The following is a 16,862-nucleotide window of genomic DNA, read 5'->3' as shown; positions in this document are numbered from 1 at the left end:
AAGCGTCGCTTCAACTCCATTTGTGAAAGTGTTCAAAATGGAGACATAGATATTTGTAAAGTACATACGGACCTGAATGTAGCAGATCCGTTGACTAAACCTCTCCCTAGAGCAAAACATGATCAACACCAGGACGCAATGGGTGTTCGATTCATCACAATGTAACTAGATTATTGACTCTAGTGCAAGTGGGAGACTGTTGGAAATATGCCCTAGAGGCAATAATAAATGGTTATTATTATATTTCTTTGTTCATGGTAATTGTCTATTGTTCATGCTATAATTGTATTATCCGGAAATCGTAATACATGTGTGAATACATAGACCACAACGTGTCCCTAGTAAGCCTCTAGTTGACTAGCTCGTTGATCAACAGATAGTCATGGTTTCCTGACTATGGACATTGGATGTCATTGATAACGGGATCACATCATTAGGAGAATGATGTGATGGACAAGACCCAATCCTAAGCATAGCATAAAATATCGTGTAGTTTCGTTTGATAGAGCTTTTCCAATGTCAGGTATCTATTCCTTAGACCATGAGATCGTGCAACTCCCGGATACCGTAGGAGTGCTTTGGGTGTGCCCAACGTCACAACGTAACTTGGTGACTATAAAGGTGCACTACGGGTATCTCCGAAAGTGTCTGTTGGGTTGGCACGGATCGAGACTGGGATTTGTCACTCCGTGTGACGGAGAGGTATCTCTGGGCCCACTCGGTAATGCATCATCATAATGATCTCAATGTGACTAAGGCGTTAGTCACGGGATCATGCATTGCGGTACGAGTAAAGAGACTTGCCGGTAACGAGATTGAACAAGGTATTGGGATACCGACGATCGAATCTCGGGCAAGTAACATACCGATTGACAAAGGGAATTGCATACGGGATTGATTGAATCCTCGACATTGTGGTTCATCCGATGAGATCATCGTGGAACATGTGGGAGCCAACATGGGTATCCAGATCCCGCTGTTGGTTATTGACCGGAGAGGCGTCTCGGTCATGTCTGCATGTCTCCCGAACCCGTAGGGTCTACACACTTAAGGTTCGGTGACGCTAGGGTTGTAGAGATATGAGTATGCGGAAACCCGAAAGTTGTTCGGAGTCCCGGATGAGATCCCGGATGTCACGAGGAGTTCCGGAATGGTCCGGAGGTGAAGAATTATATATATGAATTCAAGTTTCGGCCACCGGGAAAGTTTCGGGGGTCACCGGTATTGTACCGGGACCACCGGAAGGGTCCCGGGGGTCCACCGGGTGGGGCCACCTATCCCGGAGGGCCCCATGGGCTGAAGTGGGAAGGGAACCAGCCCCTAGTGGGCTGGGCGCCCCCCATGGGCCTCCCCCCTGCGCCTAGGGTTGGAAACCCTAGGGTGGGGAGGGGGGCGCCCCACTTGCCTTGGGGGCAAGCCACCCCCCTTGGCCGCCGCCCCCCCTCCAGATGGATCTTGGCCGGCGGCCCCCCTCCCAGGGGGCCTATATAAAGGGGGGAGGGAGGGCAGCTACATTACAGCCTTGGGCGCCTCCCTCCTCCCCTGCTACACCTCTCTCTCTCGTAGAAGCTCGGCGAAGCTCTGCCGACATCCCGCTACGTCCACCACCACGCCGTCGTGCTGCTGGATCTCCATCAACCTCTCCTTCCCCCTTGCTGGATCAAGAAGGAGGAGACGTCGCTGCACCGTACGTGTGTTGAACGCGGAGGTGCCGTCCGTTCGGCACTCGGTCATCGGTGATTTGGATCACGGCAAGTACGACTCCATCATCCACGTTCATTGGAACGCTTCCGCTCGCGATCTACAAGGGTATGTAGATGCACTCCTTTCCCCTCGTTGCTAGTATACACCATAGATGCATCTTGGTGAGCGTAGGAAAATTTTAAAATTATGCTACGATTCCCAACATCACGGTACTACCGCGGCGCACCACGGTACTACCGCTGCCACGGCAGAGCCTAAGTCCAGTCCTGACGCGCTAAGGCAAGGAGCGGTAGAACCGCTGGCGCGGTACTACCGCGCCCCCTTGCGGTACTACCGCAAGGCAGGAATGGACTAGGCTGGGAAGGCACAGACATATAAAAATACATCCGTGGCAACTTCCGCTGAATTTTGATCCATGCAAAAATCCAACACGGTACTACCGCAAGCCTGGAGCGGTACTACCGCGTGGGGCGCGGACGTAAAAATTTACATCCGCCCCTACTGCCACTCATGCTGCTGAGCCTGGCCAGAGTGCACGGTACTACCGCGTAGGGCGCGGATGTAAAAAATTACATCCACCCCTACTATCGCACTAGCAGCAGCGCTTGGCCTGAGGCCACGGTACTACCGCTCCCAAGGTGCGGTACTACCGTGGGCACTTGCGATACTACCGCGCGAGTGGCCGGTACTACCGCAAGGGCCTGCGGTACTACCACTCCCAAGAGCAGTACTACCGCAAGCCCCAGTTCAGCAACACTAGGAGTCCTTCATTTTGCATAGATAAGGAGAGACGGAGGATGCTCCAAAGAGCGCTATTTTTTTAAAAAAAATACATTTTTTTATTAATTTGCACAAATATTACGCCTAAAAATGATTTTCATAAATAATACACCGTCGGCCCACAGCAGGCCGACTGGTCCTATGGCTGTCAGGATCTGACCCTTATACTCAGTCTCCACAAAAGCAAATGCGAGTGGGACGACTTGATTTTGGCCGTCTTGACCTATGGCTGTCAGGATCTGACCCTTGTACTTGCCGGTGAGAAAAGTACCGTCAACACATATCACCGGTCGGCAATGCCTGAAAGCTTCGATGCATACACCGAAAGAGAAGAAGAGACGATGCAGCACCCTCACAGTTGGGAACTCTGGCATGAACATGTCTTGAATATCGATATAGGTGCCTGGATTCCGCTGCTGCAGGGTGTGGAGGAGCTGGACAACAGAGTCATATGCATCAAAATAAGAACCAAATCTCCTCTCAAGCGCCGCATGCTTAGCCCTTCAAGCCTTGCCATAAGAAATTCTGTACTTGAACCTGGCGAAGACTTTTGTCTGGACTGCCTTCACTTCCATAGCTTTGCCCTGCAGTATCTCATCGTAAAACAACCGAGCAATAAGCGTGGATGAAAGGTTGGCATGATCTTGAGGGATGCAGGGAATAAGACAAATGTGATTAACTAAGTCACTTATCACCCAACTTGTGCCATATTTAGGGAGAAAGCCGTGCACCCTGGCGGGACAATCTGCGTTCTTGCATACCATTGTCAGGAATTTCTGACTGGACACCTGAGCTGTGAAAAGCCTTTGCGTGGACATTGCCCAATTAATTATTGCATCCTTCAGGGCTTGCTTGTTCGGATACATAGCACCCGTCGCAATATTGTTCTAGTGATATTGCCAGGCTGAATCATGTCCATCATTCACGGTCATTGCAGATGAGAAGTCATGATTCCACGATGCAGAATTCGGGACCTCCTCTGCATTTTCTTCTTCATCTGACTCATCAGAATCATCGGCATGACCCCTTTCAACATCGGTGTCTTCTCCTTCCATCTGGTCCTGCATGTGCCCATCTACCTCGTCAGCGTCCACCTCGCCATTGTAATCACCATCGGCATTTCCTCCTTCTACCTGACTACTCTGCCCTGGTTCATAACCATAAGCATTTCCTCCTTCTACCTGACTACTCTGTCCTTGTTCGGAACCATCATCTCCAGCATTTGACATAGATAACTGCTTCCCTACACTGCTATGACCAGGATCGTAGCCACCCTCGCCTTCATGTGCAGTGACCTCCTTCACGACGGGAAGCACTAAAGCAACAGGATTGCATCCCCTTCGTTCACAACCTTGTAACCACCGCACCCAATCAGAGTCTCGCTCTATCGGCCTCAAATAAAAGTAAATTATTGTACTTGACCGTGTCCATAATGCATGAACACTGACGGTGTGTGTCTCAGTATCAAGGCCTAAACTTGCCGCAATCCATTCTTTCAACTAAGCGACAGACCATGTTTGAACAGACCATGTTTGAACAGATCTGCTCCCATTCTCATTGGCACCTCTATGTGAGTAAATTCACTCAGATCTGCTCCCATCTCAGTTGTTTGGACAGTACCAGGACCGTAGTAAAATCTGAACTTGACTACATCAGACATCTCGGCTCACCTATTTTTTTCAACAACGAAATACAATTCACTAACAAATATTAGACATGTCTATATATATATTACAGAATATTAACAAAGCAACTAATACAATTCACACACCTACAAGTATATTACAAATATTTACATATTTTAATATTTGACTACCTATATTACGGATTTTACGGGAGCTACTCCAAATACTAACACTCCTAAATACTTCACATCCACATATAGTACGGAATATTACCGGAGCAACTACACATTTTTATACAAATAGTTAGTTGACATCTAAATATATTTACGTATACTACCGGGGCAAATAACAATAATCGCACACCTAATTTATTTCACATCGAAACATATTAACAAATACTACCGGAGCACCTACGAAAAATAAAATGTTTGCTGAAATATACCCTTGAAGCGTGCGTGCGAACGAAGAACGACGAACGGCGGCCACCAAACTGCCGGTGCTCCGCCTCCAACGAAGAACGACGAACGACGAGCTTCACCTCCACCACCTCCCCCACACTGCCCCAACTTCACCACCACCACCACCTCCACCACACTGCCCCAACTTCACCACCACCACCTTCACCTCCACGAGCTACCAAAATGCTCACCACGACCACCACGAGCTACCCATCAGTAGATCGAGGACTCTTTTGACTGCCCAAACTAAGTTGAATCCATTCACGGTGCCAAATCCGCAAAAAACTGGCTCATTTAGGTGTATAAATTGAAGGCATTTTCGTGTACAGAGAGAAAAAGGAAAGAACAGAGGAAGAACAGATATGCTCGAGTGGGAATAAAGCGCTAGCCCTAAGCAGCCGCAGGGAGCCGGGCGTGCTGCGCGACGTGGGGCTGCACCCTATCGGCCCCCAGCTGGCCGATCGGCCCGTGGTAGGCTGACAGGGGCTCACCCCGTGACCGCCGCGCCGACAGCTCCCTCTCCCCCCCCCCCCCCGCGACGTGGCATGCCCAATGCGCGCTCGACATGTGGCAGGAGGGCCAGCTGTCGGCCTGCTACTGGCCGACTACGCCCAGTCGGCCTGCTGTGGGCTGACTAGGCCCAGTCGGCCTGCAGCGGGCCAACGGTGTATTATTTTTGAAAATCATTTTTTCAGCATAATATTTGTGCAAATTAATAAAATAAATGTATTATTTAAAAAAAATTAGCCCAAAGAGCCAAAGGAAAGGTGGTGCAAAAGGAGTAGACGTGTACATGATGATTCCACCCAAACCTTTTCAAAGCGGACCCCCTCTTAATAGTACGGCTTTCCTATGACTCAAATCCACTGAAAAGAACCGTAGAGAAACGCCGTTTTCAATAGTCTTCGAGGGGCACCAAATCGTCTTGTGCCTAGTCATGATATATGTCTGAAATACTCCATACGCACGATTAGTCCGCAAAAACATTGTCATTAATCACCAAAACAACTAAGGGATAAATATGCCCTTACACACGGCTTCCCATCTTTTTGAATGAGCAACTCAAGGGGCTTTTATAAACCGATAATCAAGTTCGTGCGGGTGAACGAGTCATGGTATCGCAACTCCAATGTAATTGCAATTTCGTTACTGTAGTCTTGGCAGTTTTTGTCTTACAGAGATTATTACTACAGAGCAGATGTCTCCAAGAGATTTTATTGTAATTCTTAGTTGTAGGAATTACTTCTTTTACTTTGTAATTTCTTCGATCATGGTGTCAAATCAGCGTACTGTAATGGCTGCGAGTCTGAATAAATTTTTACAGTAGTTTCTAAAAAAATATGCGACATTTTTTCCTTCACCACACGCACTATGCATCCGTCGTTATTGCAAGCTAATCCCAGTAAGAAACTATGTGCAGAAGGAAAGCAATTGTACCGTGCATGGGATATGTTCATATTTTAATGTTGGTACTACCTTTTCTTTTTACTGTTTCAGAGTTTGTCTTGTTTCAAAACGACCATGGGCAGTGGATTCAAGCACGGAGTATCTCGTGCACGGTAGATAAACCACTCTCCCATGTGGTGTATCTCATTCATCCCATCTCATACGACTCATTTCTTCGCCACATCCACACCTACGTGTTGATGCGAAGGTGTCATTATCTTTATTCTTATATCATCGTATAAGGGTGGAGATTATTATTGAAGGCTGCGAGAGGAGTCCCCCGCGCATGATTAGCATCTGTAGCATCTCATGTCTTACAGTTACAGCACTCGTCGCATCCGACTCATTTCCTCGCCTCCGTGGTGAGCCCGAACCCGAAGGGAAACAGCGGGTCGTAGTGCTCGTCGCCGACGTTCATCGGCAGCTGGTCCACCGACCTGAACCACGTCCGCGGCAGCTTCCCCGTGAACCCGTAGTCGCCGAACAGCACGTCGGCAACACCCTGGCCCTCCGAGCCGGGCAGCCACGCGGCCACGAACGCGTCCATGGCGCCGATGTACGGCTCCACCACCAGCGGCCTGCCGGAGATGAGCACCACCACGCACTTGACGCTCTCGCACACGGTCTGGATCACGGCCGGGCCGGGCTCCGGGATCGTCAGGTTCAGGTTGTCGCCCGCTGTCTCCGCATACGGCGGCTCGCCGACCACCACGACGGCGTAGTCGTACTCGCCGGCATCCACGGCGCTGCTGTCCGGGTCCTCGTCGTAGACCACCTTCGTGCCGGGGTCGACCGTGGACTTGATCGCCGAGAGGATCGTCGTGCCTGCATTCCATGCCATGAAATTTTGTTCCAACAATAGACTCAAAGTATCAACGAGAGATGACATTTACCTGCAGTATTGTTATTGCCAGGCTCTCCTTGCCATGTGATTGTCCACCCCCCACATTGGTTGCCCAGGTTGTCGGCGTGGCTCCCGGCGACGAGGATCTTACCGGCCTTCTTTGGGAGAGGCAGCAACGGAGTGGAGGCAGATTTTCCGTTCTTCAGCAACACCAGGGATTTCCTGACAGCTTCACGGGCAACTTCGCGGTGTTCCTGCAAGCAGAAGAGGATACATCGCTAAATATACTATAATCAAGACGGATGAAGTGTGAGAGAAAGGAATTGCGTTGTTCAGAACTGACATGGCTGCCAAGTTCACCGGCGAGGCTCGGATCGGCGAAAGGGTTCTCAAAGAGACCCATGGTGAACTTGACCCGAAGAATTCTGTAGACAGCATCGTCGATTCTGCTCATGGGGATAATGTTGTTCTTAACTTGGTACGTCAGATCATCGATGAATTCTGTGTAGGCAAAAGGAACCATCACCTGCATACAGTGTGTTTCAGACCATGTTCAGAAAGGGAAGGCAGCATCGCATTTTCATCAGTTGTATACAGAGATAAAAATCACCAAGGATGTATCATAATCAGTAGAAGAGGACCACCCCTCTATTGTGACTGGTGAGGTACTAGATATTTACTCCACTGTTGAGTGTTGACCCCAACAAAAAAATGGAGCGAATGATGCGCTCCACAGTTTTTAACATGTAAATTCAGAGCACAAAGTTTACAGACCATACCATGTCAATACCGGCACCAATTCCAGCCTCAACTGAATAAGAATAGTTTACGCCCGGAGGAGAGGTGATCTGATCGATGCCTTCATAGTCTGTAATCACAAAACCCTGTTTGCTCAAGAGCCAAGTAAATTGATGACATCAGTATCTGTTAATTAATATACTTGCAAAAACAAATAAAGAGACCAATCCTCTGTCTTTGTGATGAGCAACTGACCCTAAATTTGAGCTTGTTCTTGAGAAAATCGGTGATAAGGAAATGGTTTGCATGCATTTTCTCCCCATTCCAACTAGAGTAGGAGACCATAACTGTGGAGACACCTCTGATGATAGAATTATAATAAGCAGGCATATGGATGCTCATTAGCCCATGCGTATCGATGATTGTGTTGTTTGCGTTGATTCCCATGTATGTTCCGCCATCACCGACATAGTGCTTAGCGCATGCCGCGACCTTCTTGCTACGTGGTATTAGAGTGATATCAAAGTTAGATCCATCAATAAAACACTACTTTCATTTTTACGCATGAGTATATAAGACACACTGAAGAAAATTCAGTTAGTGCAACTGTCTGATGCAGCAGGGAGTGTTACCTTCCACCAACATATGGCCTTCCTGTGTAATCTGACGGAGCGTCGCCTTGCAAGCCAGAGATGAGTGTGGTCATTGCCTGGACAGCCTTTGGGTCTTCGCTATAGCTTTCGTAGCACCGTCCCCATCTTGGGTCTCTACAAACCTGAGCAACATCATGTCAACTAAATAAATTTGCTCCTAAGGATAACTAGGAAGACATTTGCAATCCCAAGCGAGAGCAAAGCATTCAAAAAGCAAGCTGTGCTATCTATTACCGCAATGCATGGAGCAAAGGCATAAGAGATTCCGGTTGCTCTAACTTCAAGAGCAGTTGCTTCTCCTATCCTCTTCACGAGCATAGGGTCCCTGGAAGGCAAAAAATACACATAAACATACTTTATATTACCAACATACTCCCTCCGTCCGGGTTTATTAGGCCCGTGAGCAGCCTCAGCACGTCCCTTCCTATTAGGCCCCATAATTAAGTACACAATTAAGTCGCATTGGAAAAGAAGATTTTTACCTCGGTCTCACCCCTATTCATGCGCTGGATGGATAATTAAGACGAGAGAGTCTGTAGCTCATAAATCTCACTACCATGCAACCAATGCATGCGTAGCATGCATGTCTAGGAGCAACCACTGCAATTAATTACGGAGGGCAAACCACCCATGCGGTTTGATTAGATGCAAAGCACAAGATTTTTACGGGAACTGCTATGTCTGCCTTGGTTCCAGTGTTTTGGTCTTTGGGCCCAATAAAACCGGACAGAGGAAGTACCTATCGCAATCACTATATGCATCGAAGTTAGTGCTCCTTCCTCGAGAAATTCACAGCTTGTCGATCCAATGTAATACTATGATTACTACATGAAATTTAATTATCATATCAAAACCAGAAACAATCCCTACCTGGTAGCTCCAAGCCCAATATTGTGGGGGAAGATAGTAGCTCTGTAGGCATTATTGTTGCCATGGACAGCATCAATACCGTAGATCATCGGAATGCCAAGGCGGGTAGAAAGAGAACCCTTTTGCATCTCATTCACCATCGAAGCCCAATCCCCAGCAGATGCTTGAGGAGCAGGCACGCTGCCCCCACCACTCAGCACGCTGCCTGCACCATACCACACAACGGTTACACCACAAACGCTGAAGCCCTTCACCATCTGCAGTGAGCTGTTTAGAGTGAAATAAAACATGAGGCACCTATGAAGTACTTGGACATGGCCTCTGCCGTGGCGTTCACCCTCTCAATCTGAGTCATCTGGCCGATCTTTTCCGCGAGAGTCATCCGACCAAGCAGATCGTTGATGCGAACAGCGAGAGGCTGCTTCGGATCCTTGTACTTGGCATATTCGGCTCTCACCAGCACCACCAGGCAGAACATGAGGAGAAGAGAGGTGAACTTGTTGCGCGAACTCCCCATCTTGTCACAGTGTGTGTCTGTGGTATCGATCACCACAGGCTTCTATATAGACAGACACCTAAGCAATGGTGCCAACAATGTGAGTGAAGTAGTGAACACTCATGATTATACCAACAGTGGAAGATCAATCATGCGTTATACTAATATTCTAATAATCTGAGGCTGTTGTATGAAGAAACCAGGCATTGGACCAGTCAAAGACTCCTGCAGCCATCATATCATATAGGAGCATAAACAAGTAAAGCAGATACTCCTGCAGCCAAGTACAAGGGTGCATATATCTAACTTAAAACCAGGTAATGTTGTTCAGGAACGGGTTTGGACAAGGAGTGACAGTTCAAAAATGATAGTAGCTGGGCAGGCCATGTGCATGTCTGCTGGTTGTTCTCCTGTGCACGATATGAGTAGCTGGTTTTGCACGGTTTGGAGAAGAAGGAAACCCCTGAATCCAGGTAAGGGTTCTCCCAATTTCATTGTCCAAAACACATAACGTTGCTGGAAACCAGCATGATTATAGGCGAAACAGCAAGCGGCCTGGCCCTGATTCGCAGGAATCAGCCGCGGCAGAACACATGGGTGCAAAACAGAAACAGAAAATGCAGCATAAACAGGGGTTACAGTTTCTGACAATCTGGAGATACAGCATCAGCGGCAGCTATAGTAAATCTGAAGAGCAGTATACCTTGCAAAACAGCTTCACCGGAAGCAGGGGCCTGCGCGAGGACGGGAGTGCGAGGGAGTTGGAGCTTCGCGCGGCAGGGCAATGGTATTTATACCCTAACGGCACGGCAAAGGGCCAAGGAAGAGGTCTCTTCTTTCTCTTCCCCCGGCGAGAGCATTTTCCATTGACGAGCCACTCCAGCGAGTGGCTTCCGCAGCCAGTTCTCACCGTCGTCCACCTCATCTCTTCCCTCTCCTCGGTCACACCCGTGACATCCTCTCCTGATTCATCTCAGGTGGACCCACCTGCCATGGTCCTATACCTCATTTACTTCTCTGCACTAGTCTGAATTCCAGCACGCTAGCTGGTTGTCCGTTTCGTATACGGTTGTTTCTTCCCCCTAAAGCCTAAAGCTCCACCTCTCCATGTGAGCTGGGACTGGGAGATGATGCGGAGTGTCAGGGATGGCTGGCCATAGAAAACCAGTGTATGATTAGCCTCCAGAAATAAATCTATCCCTGGCAAAAGCACAAGCCTGACAAATTTTCCTGAAAAAAGGTAGCAGTATTCCAGATTCAAAAGGATAGGCATGGAGATTGGCATTACATACTGCTCCCTCCGGCTGGAAATAGTTGTCATCAAAATTAATAAAAGGGAATGTATCAAGACATATATTAGTTCTAGATACATTCTTTTTTATCTATTTTGATAACAACTATTTTCAGACGGAGGGAGTAGTAGTTAAAATTACATCATATTCATATCCGCAGTGGAAACAAATGCCGCAAATCTTGAGGCACAGTTTCCCAGGGGTTGTGTTGGCTCTAAGGAACAGTGCCCATGTGGCTGAACTGAAACATCCAACGTGTACAGCAATCATCCTTGGGGCTTCGGGAGTCCCGCGTACTGTACCGCGTGTTAGCTACGTGTGCATCGCAATGTACATGTGGCCAAACCTGTCCAGACTCTGGGACCCATGCGTAAATACAATCTACTCATAGCTTTGTGATTGGAATTAATTCGTTTTTTTAAGAGAGTTTGGAATTAATTCGTTATTGCTATGTGTACTAGATGGTACAATTTGAGTGCTTATTGTCTTCTTGACTAATCATAACCTAAGTGCTGCCCCTAAGCTTTGTTCGTGGACAAAAGCCACAATGTATATCGGGAAGTCATCCAAGCTCTGCTAACCCCTCTCGCGACCCCCGCGTCGCCTCCCCCGGCGGCGGCGGGGGAACCCTAGCCGCGCGGCCGCGGCCCCCTCCGCACCTCGCCCCACCTCCTCGCCGCCGCCTGAGGCATCCGCCGGGCAAGTCCGGGGCGCCAAGGATGGTGGCGGCGGGGTCTCCGCTGCCCTGCCCCTGCGTGGGGAGTCCGGGATCTGGAGCGGCGACTCGTTTGGCGAGGCACGACAGACTCCGGCGAGCTGCCGTGTGGCGTCCTGGCCGCGCAGGCGGCAGGATCCCGGTGGTCGTTGGCGGCGGCTTCCGCGGCGGTCGGTGCGCGCGATCTGGAGCCTTCCCTCCTCCCCTGTTCGGCGTGCGGGCCAGCCTGGTCGGGCCACGCTTCCCTTGGTCGCCAGTTCTGTATAGGAGGCGCTGCTGGTGGCGGGGATCTAGTTCGCGCGAAATCCCTGGCCGACCATGGCCGGCCGCGCCTAGGGCGCCGTTCCCCTCCTTGGAGGCGTTGGTATGGACTGATCTCCTCACTTCCCCTTCCCCTTGGTCTCCCGGGCGAAAGCCCTAACTTTGTTGGCGGCGGCGGCGCTCACGGCGCCGTTCCCTTCTTGAAGGCGCCGCTTTGGGAACCTTAATTGGGGTTGGGTGTCGCTTGTGGGTAGTGGGCGACGGCGGTGGTGCGGACCTATCCTAGCATGGGTCTACGTCTGTTGATTGGAGATGGACCCGCGTAGGTGAAGGTCGTCGTTTGGCGTCGTGCTGGCGTCCATGGCGGAGGACCTTCCAAGGCTCGCGTAGGTGGAGGTCGTCGTTTGGCGTCGTGGTGGCGTCCATGGCGGAGGACCTGCCAAGGTTGACACCTCAATCTGCTCTGAAGATGGACCAGTGGAAGATGGCGACGACGACACATGTGAGTGCGTCAGACCGGTTTGTGCCCCGGACCCGGTAGATGGCTCGGTCGGGACCTCCGGCTTTAGGTGTTAGGCTTAGGTGAGAGGTCTGGATATATGGTCTGGCTTGCACCCCTGCATCATATGGATAGGAGTAGCGGCAGATGTTGCTGACATGTCGAATTCAGGCATATTGTTGTTCTACTTTGTAAGGTTCTCGAGAATAATTAATAAAATGGTCGCATGCATCTCCCAGATGCAGAGGCCAGAGGTCATCCTTCTTTTTAAAAAAAATATATCGGAAAGTCAGGAACCCATAAGGACTTTTGCCTTCTGAATGGATTTTCTTTCCTCACATTGTGGGTGCCCATTGGTTTCTTTGCGTAGCACAAGAAAAAAATATATATGTATTTTCTATCCCAGCTAGTACTCACTCCTAGGGAGCGTTTAGCCGCACTTTCTTGTAAAATACACTACCATAAATATTTATTTATTTTCAACATCAAAATCTAATAGCATCATTCCTTATTATTTTACACTGGTTTTTATATTTACGAATCATTGTTACTCAATTTATAGCAGCAACCCTAATTGACGTGGATTTTGTGCAACTATGCTCATGGGCTCTTCTTGTTTCAAAAAAGTAAATCCAAAGAGCAAGTTTAGAAAATGGAAAAAAAAGCTAGCATGCATGTGGATACTAAATGAACTATGTATGTCCAAGTTCTGGTGAGAAAATAAGTTGATTTGCAATCTGCATGAAAAAAAAAAAGATAAGGTGTTAAAAATATTTAAGGATTCAAAGTTTTTTGTGTGTGCATAGCTCACAAGATTCGAAACTCTGCACAAAACAAGAAGCTTGCACATAATACTGAAGTCATCTACATGTGGGACTTAAAAAAAATAGGAAGAATGATTTTATTTTACTTTTGAGCTAGGAATACATGCTCTCAAGCTCTGTTGGGTTTTACGCCCATATAATGGGAAATATGACTACACATAATATCATTCAAATGGTATCATCACCCAAATTTTTCCTTAACAACGACCACCATAAGATAATTCAATATGTTCCATAAGTAACTTGATTCTCTAATTGCAACATCGTATGAGTTTCTGTTTCTATGCGACCTATTGTTACGGGAGCCTCGAAGGCGGAAGGTTGATGAAGAAGGGTGACTACTTAGCTACACAACGATGGAATGTGTTTTTTTTTTAGATTCTGTAGTACATACTATGATACGTCTTCCAAAAAATACTGAAGTTAACATTTTTCATTCAGGGCAGTTCAGTATTCGGAATTAGGACCTAAGAGATTGCATTTCCCACCCACGTACTGCGGATACTTTAGAAGTTTAATTGCAAGTTTTTTATGAAGTATATATATACAAAGCACCTACAGGTTAGTGCAAAATCAAACATTGTGTTCTCAAGGTACTTGTAAGTAGAGGGTGTATGTATCTATTTAGAGATGCACGTATTTGAGTACCCCGACATTCACATTCAAAGGAGCAAGATTGAGGAAAAAAACTTCACACCTGCTTGGTGTCATCCCTAACAAACTGATCTGATTTTGGTGTACTTTTGGCCATAGAACTTGACTGCCGCTGCTTATTATTAGCCTGCAAGCCATTGTTTTTGGCACCTACAATAAAACATTGTCACATTCATGATTCTAGGGTTTAAATTTTGGGAGACATTACTGAACATAATGAAGCTAAACGAGCAATTTATTTGCACTCCACTTGTTTGGACAGTGAAATAAGTCGGCCTGGACGCAGTCTGAGGTCGTGAAGCACAAAAGGAGCATGTAGCATTTCATCGAACAGCTAGAGAGCAATCGTGATCAAACATCGCCGTACCACAAGATGGCGGAGCAAGCCGCAAGCGTCTTCGGTCCTGAAGTTTGTGACGGCATCCATAAAGAGCTTGCTGGGCAGCTCGGCGACGACCTCGCCGAGGGTGGAGTCGTGCGCCACCATGAAGCCGAGACCTCCGGTAAATATGGCCGGCTTGGACGCACCATCTATGACATGGGGCAAGAACCAACAGGAGTAGGTCCGTTGGAATGCGGGATTTTTCTTTTCATAGGGGTGGAGTATTTTTAGTGGTTCTGAGGGGTGGAGTGGGAATGCAGGAAATCGGACTTTTTTTTTAGACAATCTTGCGAAGCTTTTATTTAACTCGTCACAATGTTTACATGGACGAAAGAAAGATCACCCGGGTTGCCTAACCACACACGGCGGCCAACACCAAGTGAGAGAGCATGCTTCGCTAAATTGTGAGCCTCGACATTCGAGCTCCTAAATTCATGGCTAAAAGAACAAATAGCAAAAAACTTGGAACGATCTACAATCTCCCTAATGATAGCACCATAGGCCGCTGCACTCCCCTGTCTGATATCATCAATAACGTTTTTGCAGTCCGAGGCTACCGAGATCCTGTGCTCGTGGAGGTCGTCCGCTAAAGCGAGTGACTCCCGAACTGCCAAGGCCTCAAGCGTCGTGGGACCATCCAAACCCTGGAAGGTAATCGTGGACGCGCCTAAGAAAACTCCATGTCGATCCCTACACACCGCTGAAACCGCGCCGACCGGTCTGTTTGTCATCAACGCAGCGTCGACGTTGATCTTGCATGTTCCTTCCCGGGGTGGCACCCACTGGCTCAAGCGCGGCTGCTTAGCTGTGGGGCTTCCATGTGGTTTAGCTAGGACCTGGAGATCATTGATGAAAGAGATCACGAATGCATTAGTTGAGTATGGTGTCTGGTGCACCCCTTCATGAATCAACTTTCTCCTGGAGCTCCAAATCGCCCACAAAGTGACACCGAGCCTTGTGAAGTCCGCATGTGATAACGAATTTGCCATAGTGAACAACCATGCTTTTGCGCTTGGATAGTCGCAGGTGCTCATCTGCGCCACCAAGGAGTCAGGTGCCAAGGCCCAGGTGCTTCTCGACATTGTGCAATCAAGCAAGGCATGCCTCCAGGAGTCCGCCGCCCCGCACATCTGGCACGCCGGCGAGGTAGCCATATTGCGGTGGTGCAGAATATCATACGTGGGTATAGACTCCCTTGCCAAACGCCACAGAAACACCCGAATCTTGTTAGGAACCTGTGTGTGCCAGAGAGATGACCAACTTCTGCTCTCCTCGGTGCTGGACGGCCCCTCGGTACCATACAGCCAATTCTTTCGACTGAGCTTCGTATTTTGGATCATGCGATATGCAGAGCGGACAGTGAAATTCCCTTTCTTTTCTCTGCTCCAAGCCCAGAAGTCGTCAACTCTCCTTGTACACAAGGGAATCTTGAGTATGGCTTCTGCATCAATGGGAATAAAAACCGTACGAACTAGATCCACTCTCCATGTTGACGTTGTTTGGTCGATCAGCTCATGCACTCGGGTAGGAGGGTTGGCAACCAACGAGCTTATAGGCCTCAAAATTTCCTTCCGCGGGATCCAATTGTGTTCCCAGATCATCGTGCTCTCTCCCGTCCCGATCCTCCTTATGACTCCTTGCTTCATTATATCTCTTCCATCAATAATAGCACGCCAAATCTGTGAAGGGTGCGCACCCAGCTCGGCCTCAAGCATCCCTGTATTAGGAAAATATGCGGCTTTCAGAATTAAAGAGCTAAGAGTATTCGGATTGTTTAGAACTCTCCATGCCTGCCTCGCCAGTAAAGCAAGATTAAAGATCTCGAGATCGCGGAATCCCAGGCCTCCCATGTATTTAGGTCTTGTCATGATCTCCCATGATACCCACGCTGGTTTCCTCTTGCCTTGCTTGCTGCCCCACCAGAACTGCCTTATGATGGATGTAATGTTCTCACAAAGCCCCCTTGGTAACCTGAAGCATGCCATAGAGTAAACCGGGATTGCCTGAGCAACATATTTGATTAAGACTTCCTTCCCCGCTGCAGAAAGGAGCTTCTCCATCCACCCCTTGACCTTCTCCCACACACGGTCACGAAGGTATTTGAAAGTGCCCTTTTTTGAGTGACCCACATCTGTTGGCATCCCCAAATATTTTTCACTTAACGGTTCTTTATGGACTTGGACAGCTAGTTTGACACTGTCACGAGTAGTCTGCGGACATCCTCTACTAAAGAAGATTGTGGACTTATCATTGTTTACTCGCTGTCCCGAGGCTCTACAATAAGAATTCAACAGGTTTGACACCGCTTCCGCACCCTCAACACTTGCTTTAAAAAACAGCAGGCTGTCATCTGCAAACAAGAGGTGGTTTACGGCCGGGGCCGTTGGTGCCACCTTGATTCCTCCAAGCACTGATGACTGAGAACTGGATTTTAAAAGGCACGAAAGGCCCTCTGCTGCAATTAAAAACAAGTAAGGGGAGATAGGGTCTCCCTGTCGAATGCCTCTCATAGGCTTGAACTGTTCTAATTTCTCTCCATTGAAAAGAAGTGAGAAAGAAACAGAAGATACCATATTCATCACTATGTCAATCCATGGCTGTGCAAATCCCAACTTGGCCAT

General features: G+C 48.3%; 1 protein-coding gene across 1 annotated transcript; it reads right to left on the bottom strand.

Moving 5' to 3' along the window:
* Positions 1-6,244: 6,244 nt before the first annotated feature.
* On the bottom strand, positions 6,245-10,550 carry LOC123122836 (beta-glucosidase BoGH3B). The gene is made up of 10 exons (XM_044543194.1): positions 10,318-10,550; positions 9,416-9,693; positions 9,119-9,323; positions 8,483-8,573; positions 8,228-8,370; positions 7,851-8,094; positions 7,637-7,741; positions 7,201-7,383; positions 6,907-7,111; positions 6,245-6,838 (listed from the first exon to the last, which is right to left on the bottom strand). Exons 2-10 carry the CDS (start codon positions 9,633-9,635, stop codon positions 6,357-6,359), a joined length of 1,878 nt encoding a protein of 625 aa, XP_044399129.1. The 5' UTR covers positions 9,636-9,693; positions 10,318-10,550; the 3' UTR covers positions 6,245-6,356.
* Positions 10,551-16,862: the final 6,312 nt, after the last annotated feature.

This window comes from Triticum aestivum, chromosome 5D (assembly GCF_018294505.1).
Source record: "Triticum aestivum cultivar Chinese Spring chromosome 5D, IWGSC CS RefSeq v2.1, whole genome shotgun sequence".
Taxonomy (NCBI): Eukaryota; Viridiplantae; Streptophyta; class Magnoliopsida; order Poales; family Poaceae; genus Triticum; species Triticum aestivum.
This window is presented reverse-complemented; position numbering and strand designations above follow the sequence as displayed.

Bases quoted from the DNA above. Each gene is read 5' to 3' on its own strand.
- LOC123122836 (XM_044543194.1), bottom strand. From the start codon at position 9,635: ATGGGGAGTTCGCGCAACAAGTTCACCTCTCTTCTCCTCATGTTCTGC. The intron at 7,742-7,850 runs GTCAGTTGCTCA...TTGAGCAAACAG, and splicing joins AGAACAAGCTCAAATTTAGG to GGTTTTGTGATTACAGACTA. The intron at 6,839-6,906 runs GTAAATGTCATC...CATGGAATGCAG, and splicing joins TGGCAATAACAATACTGCAG to GCACGACGATCCTCTCGGCG.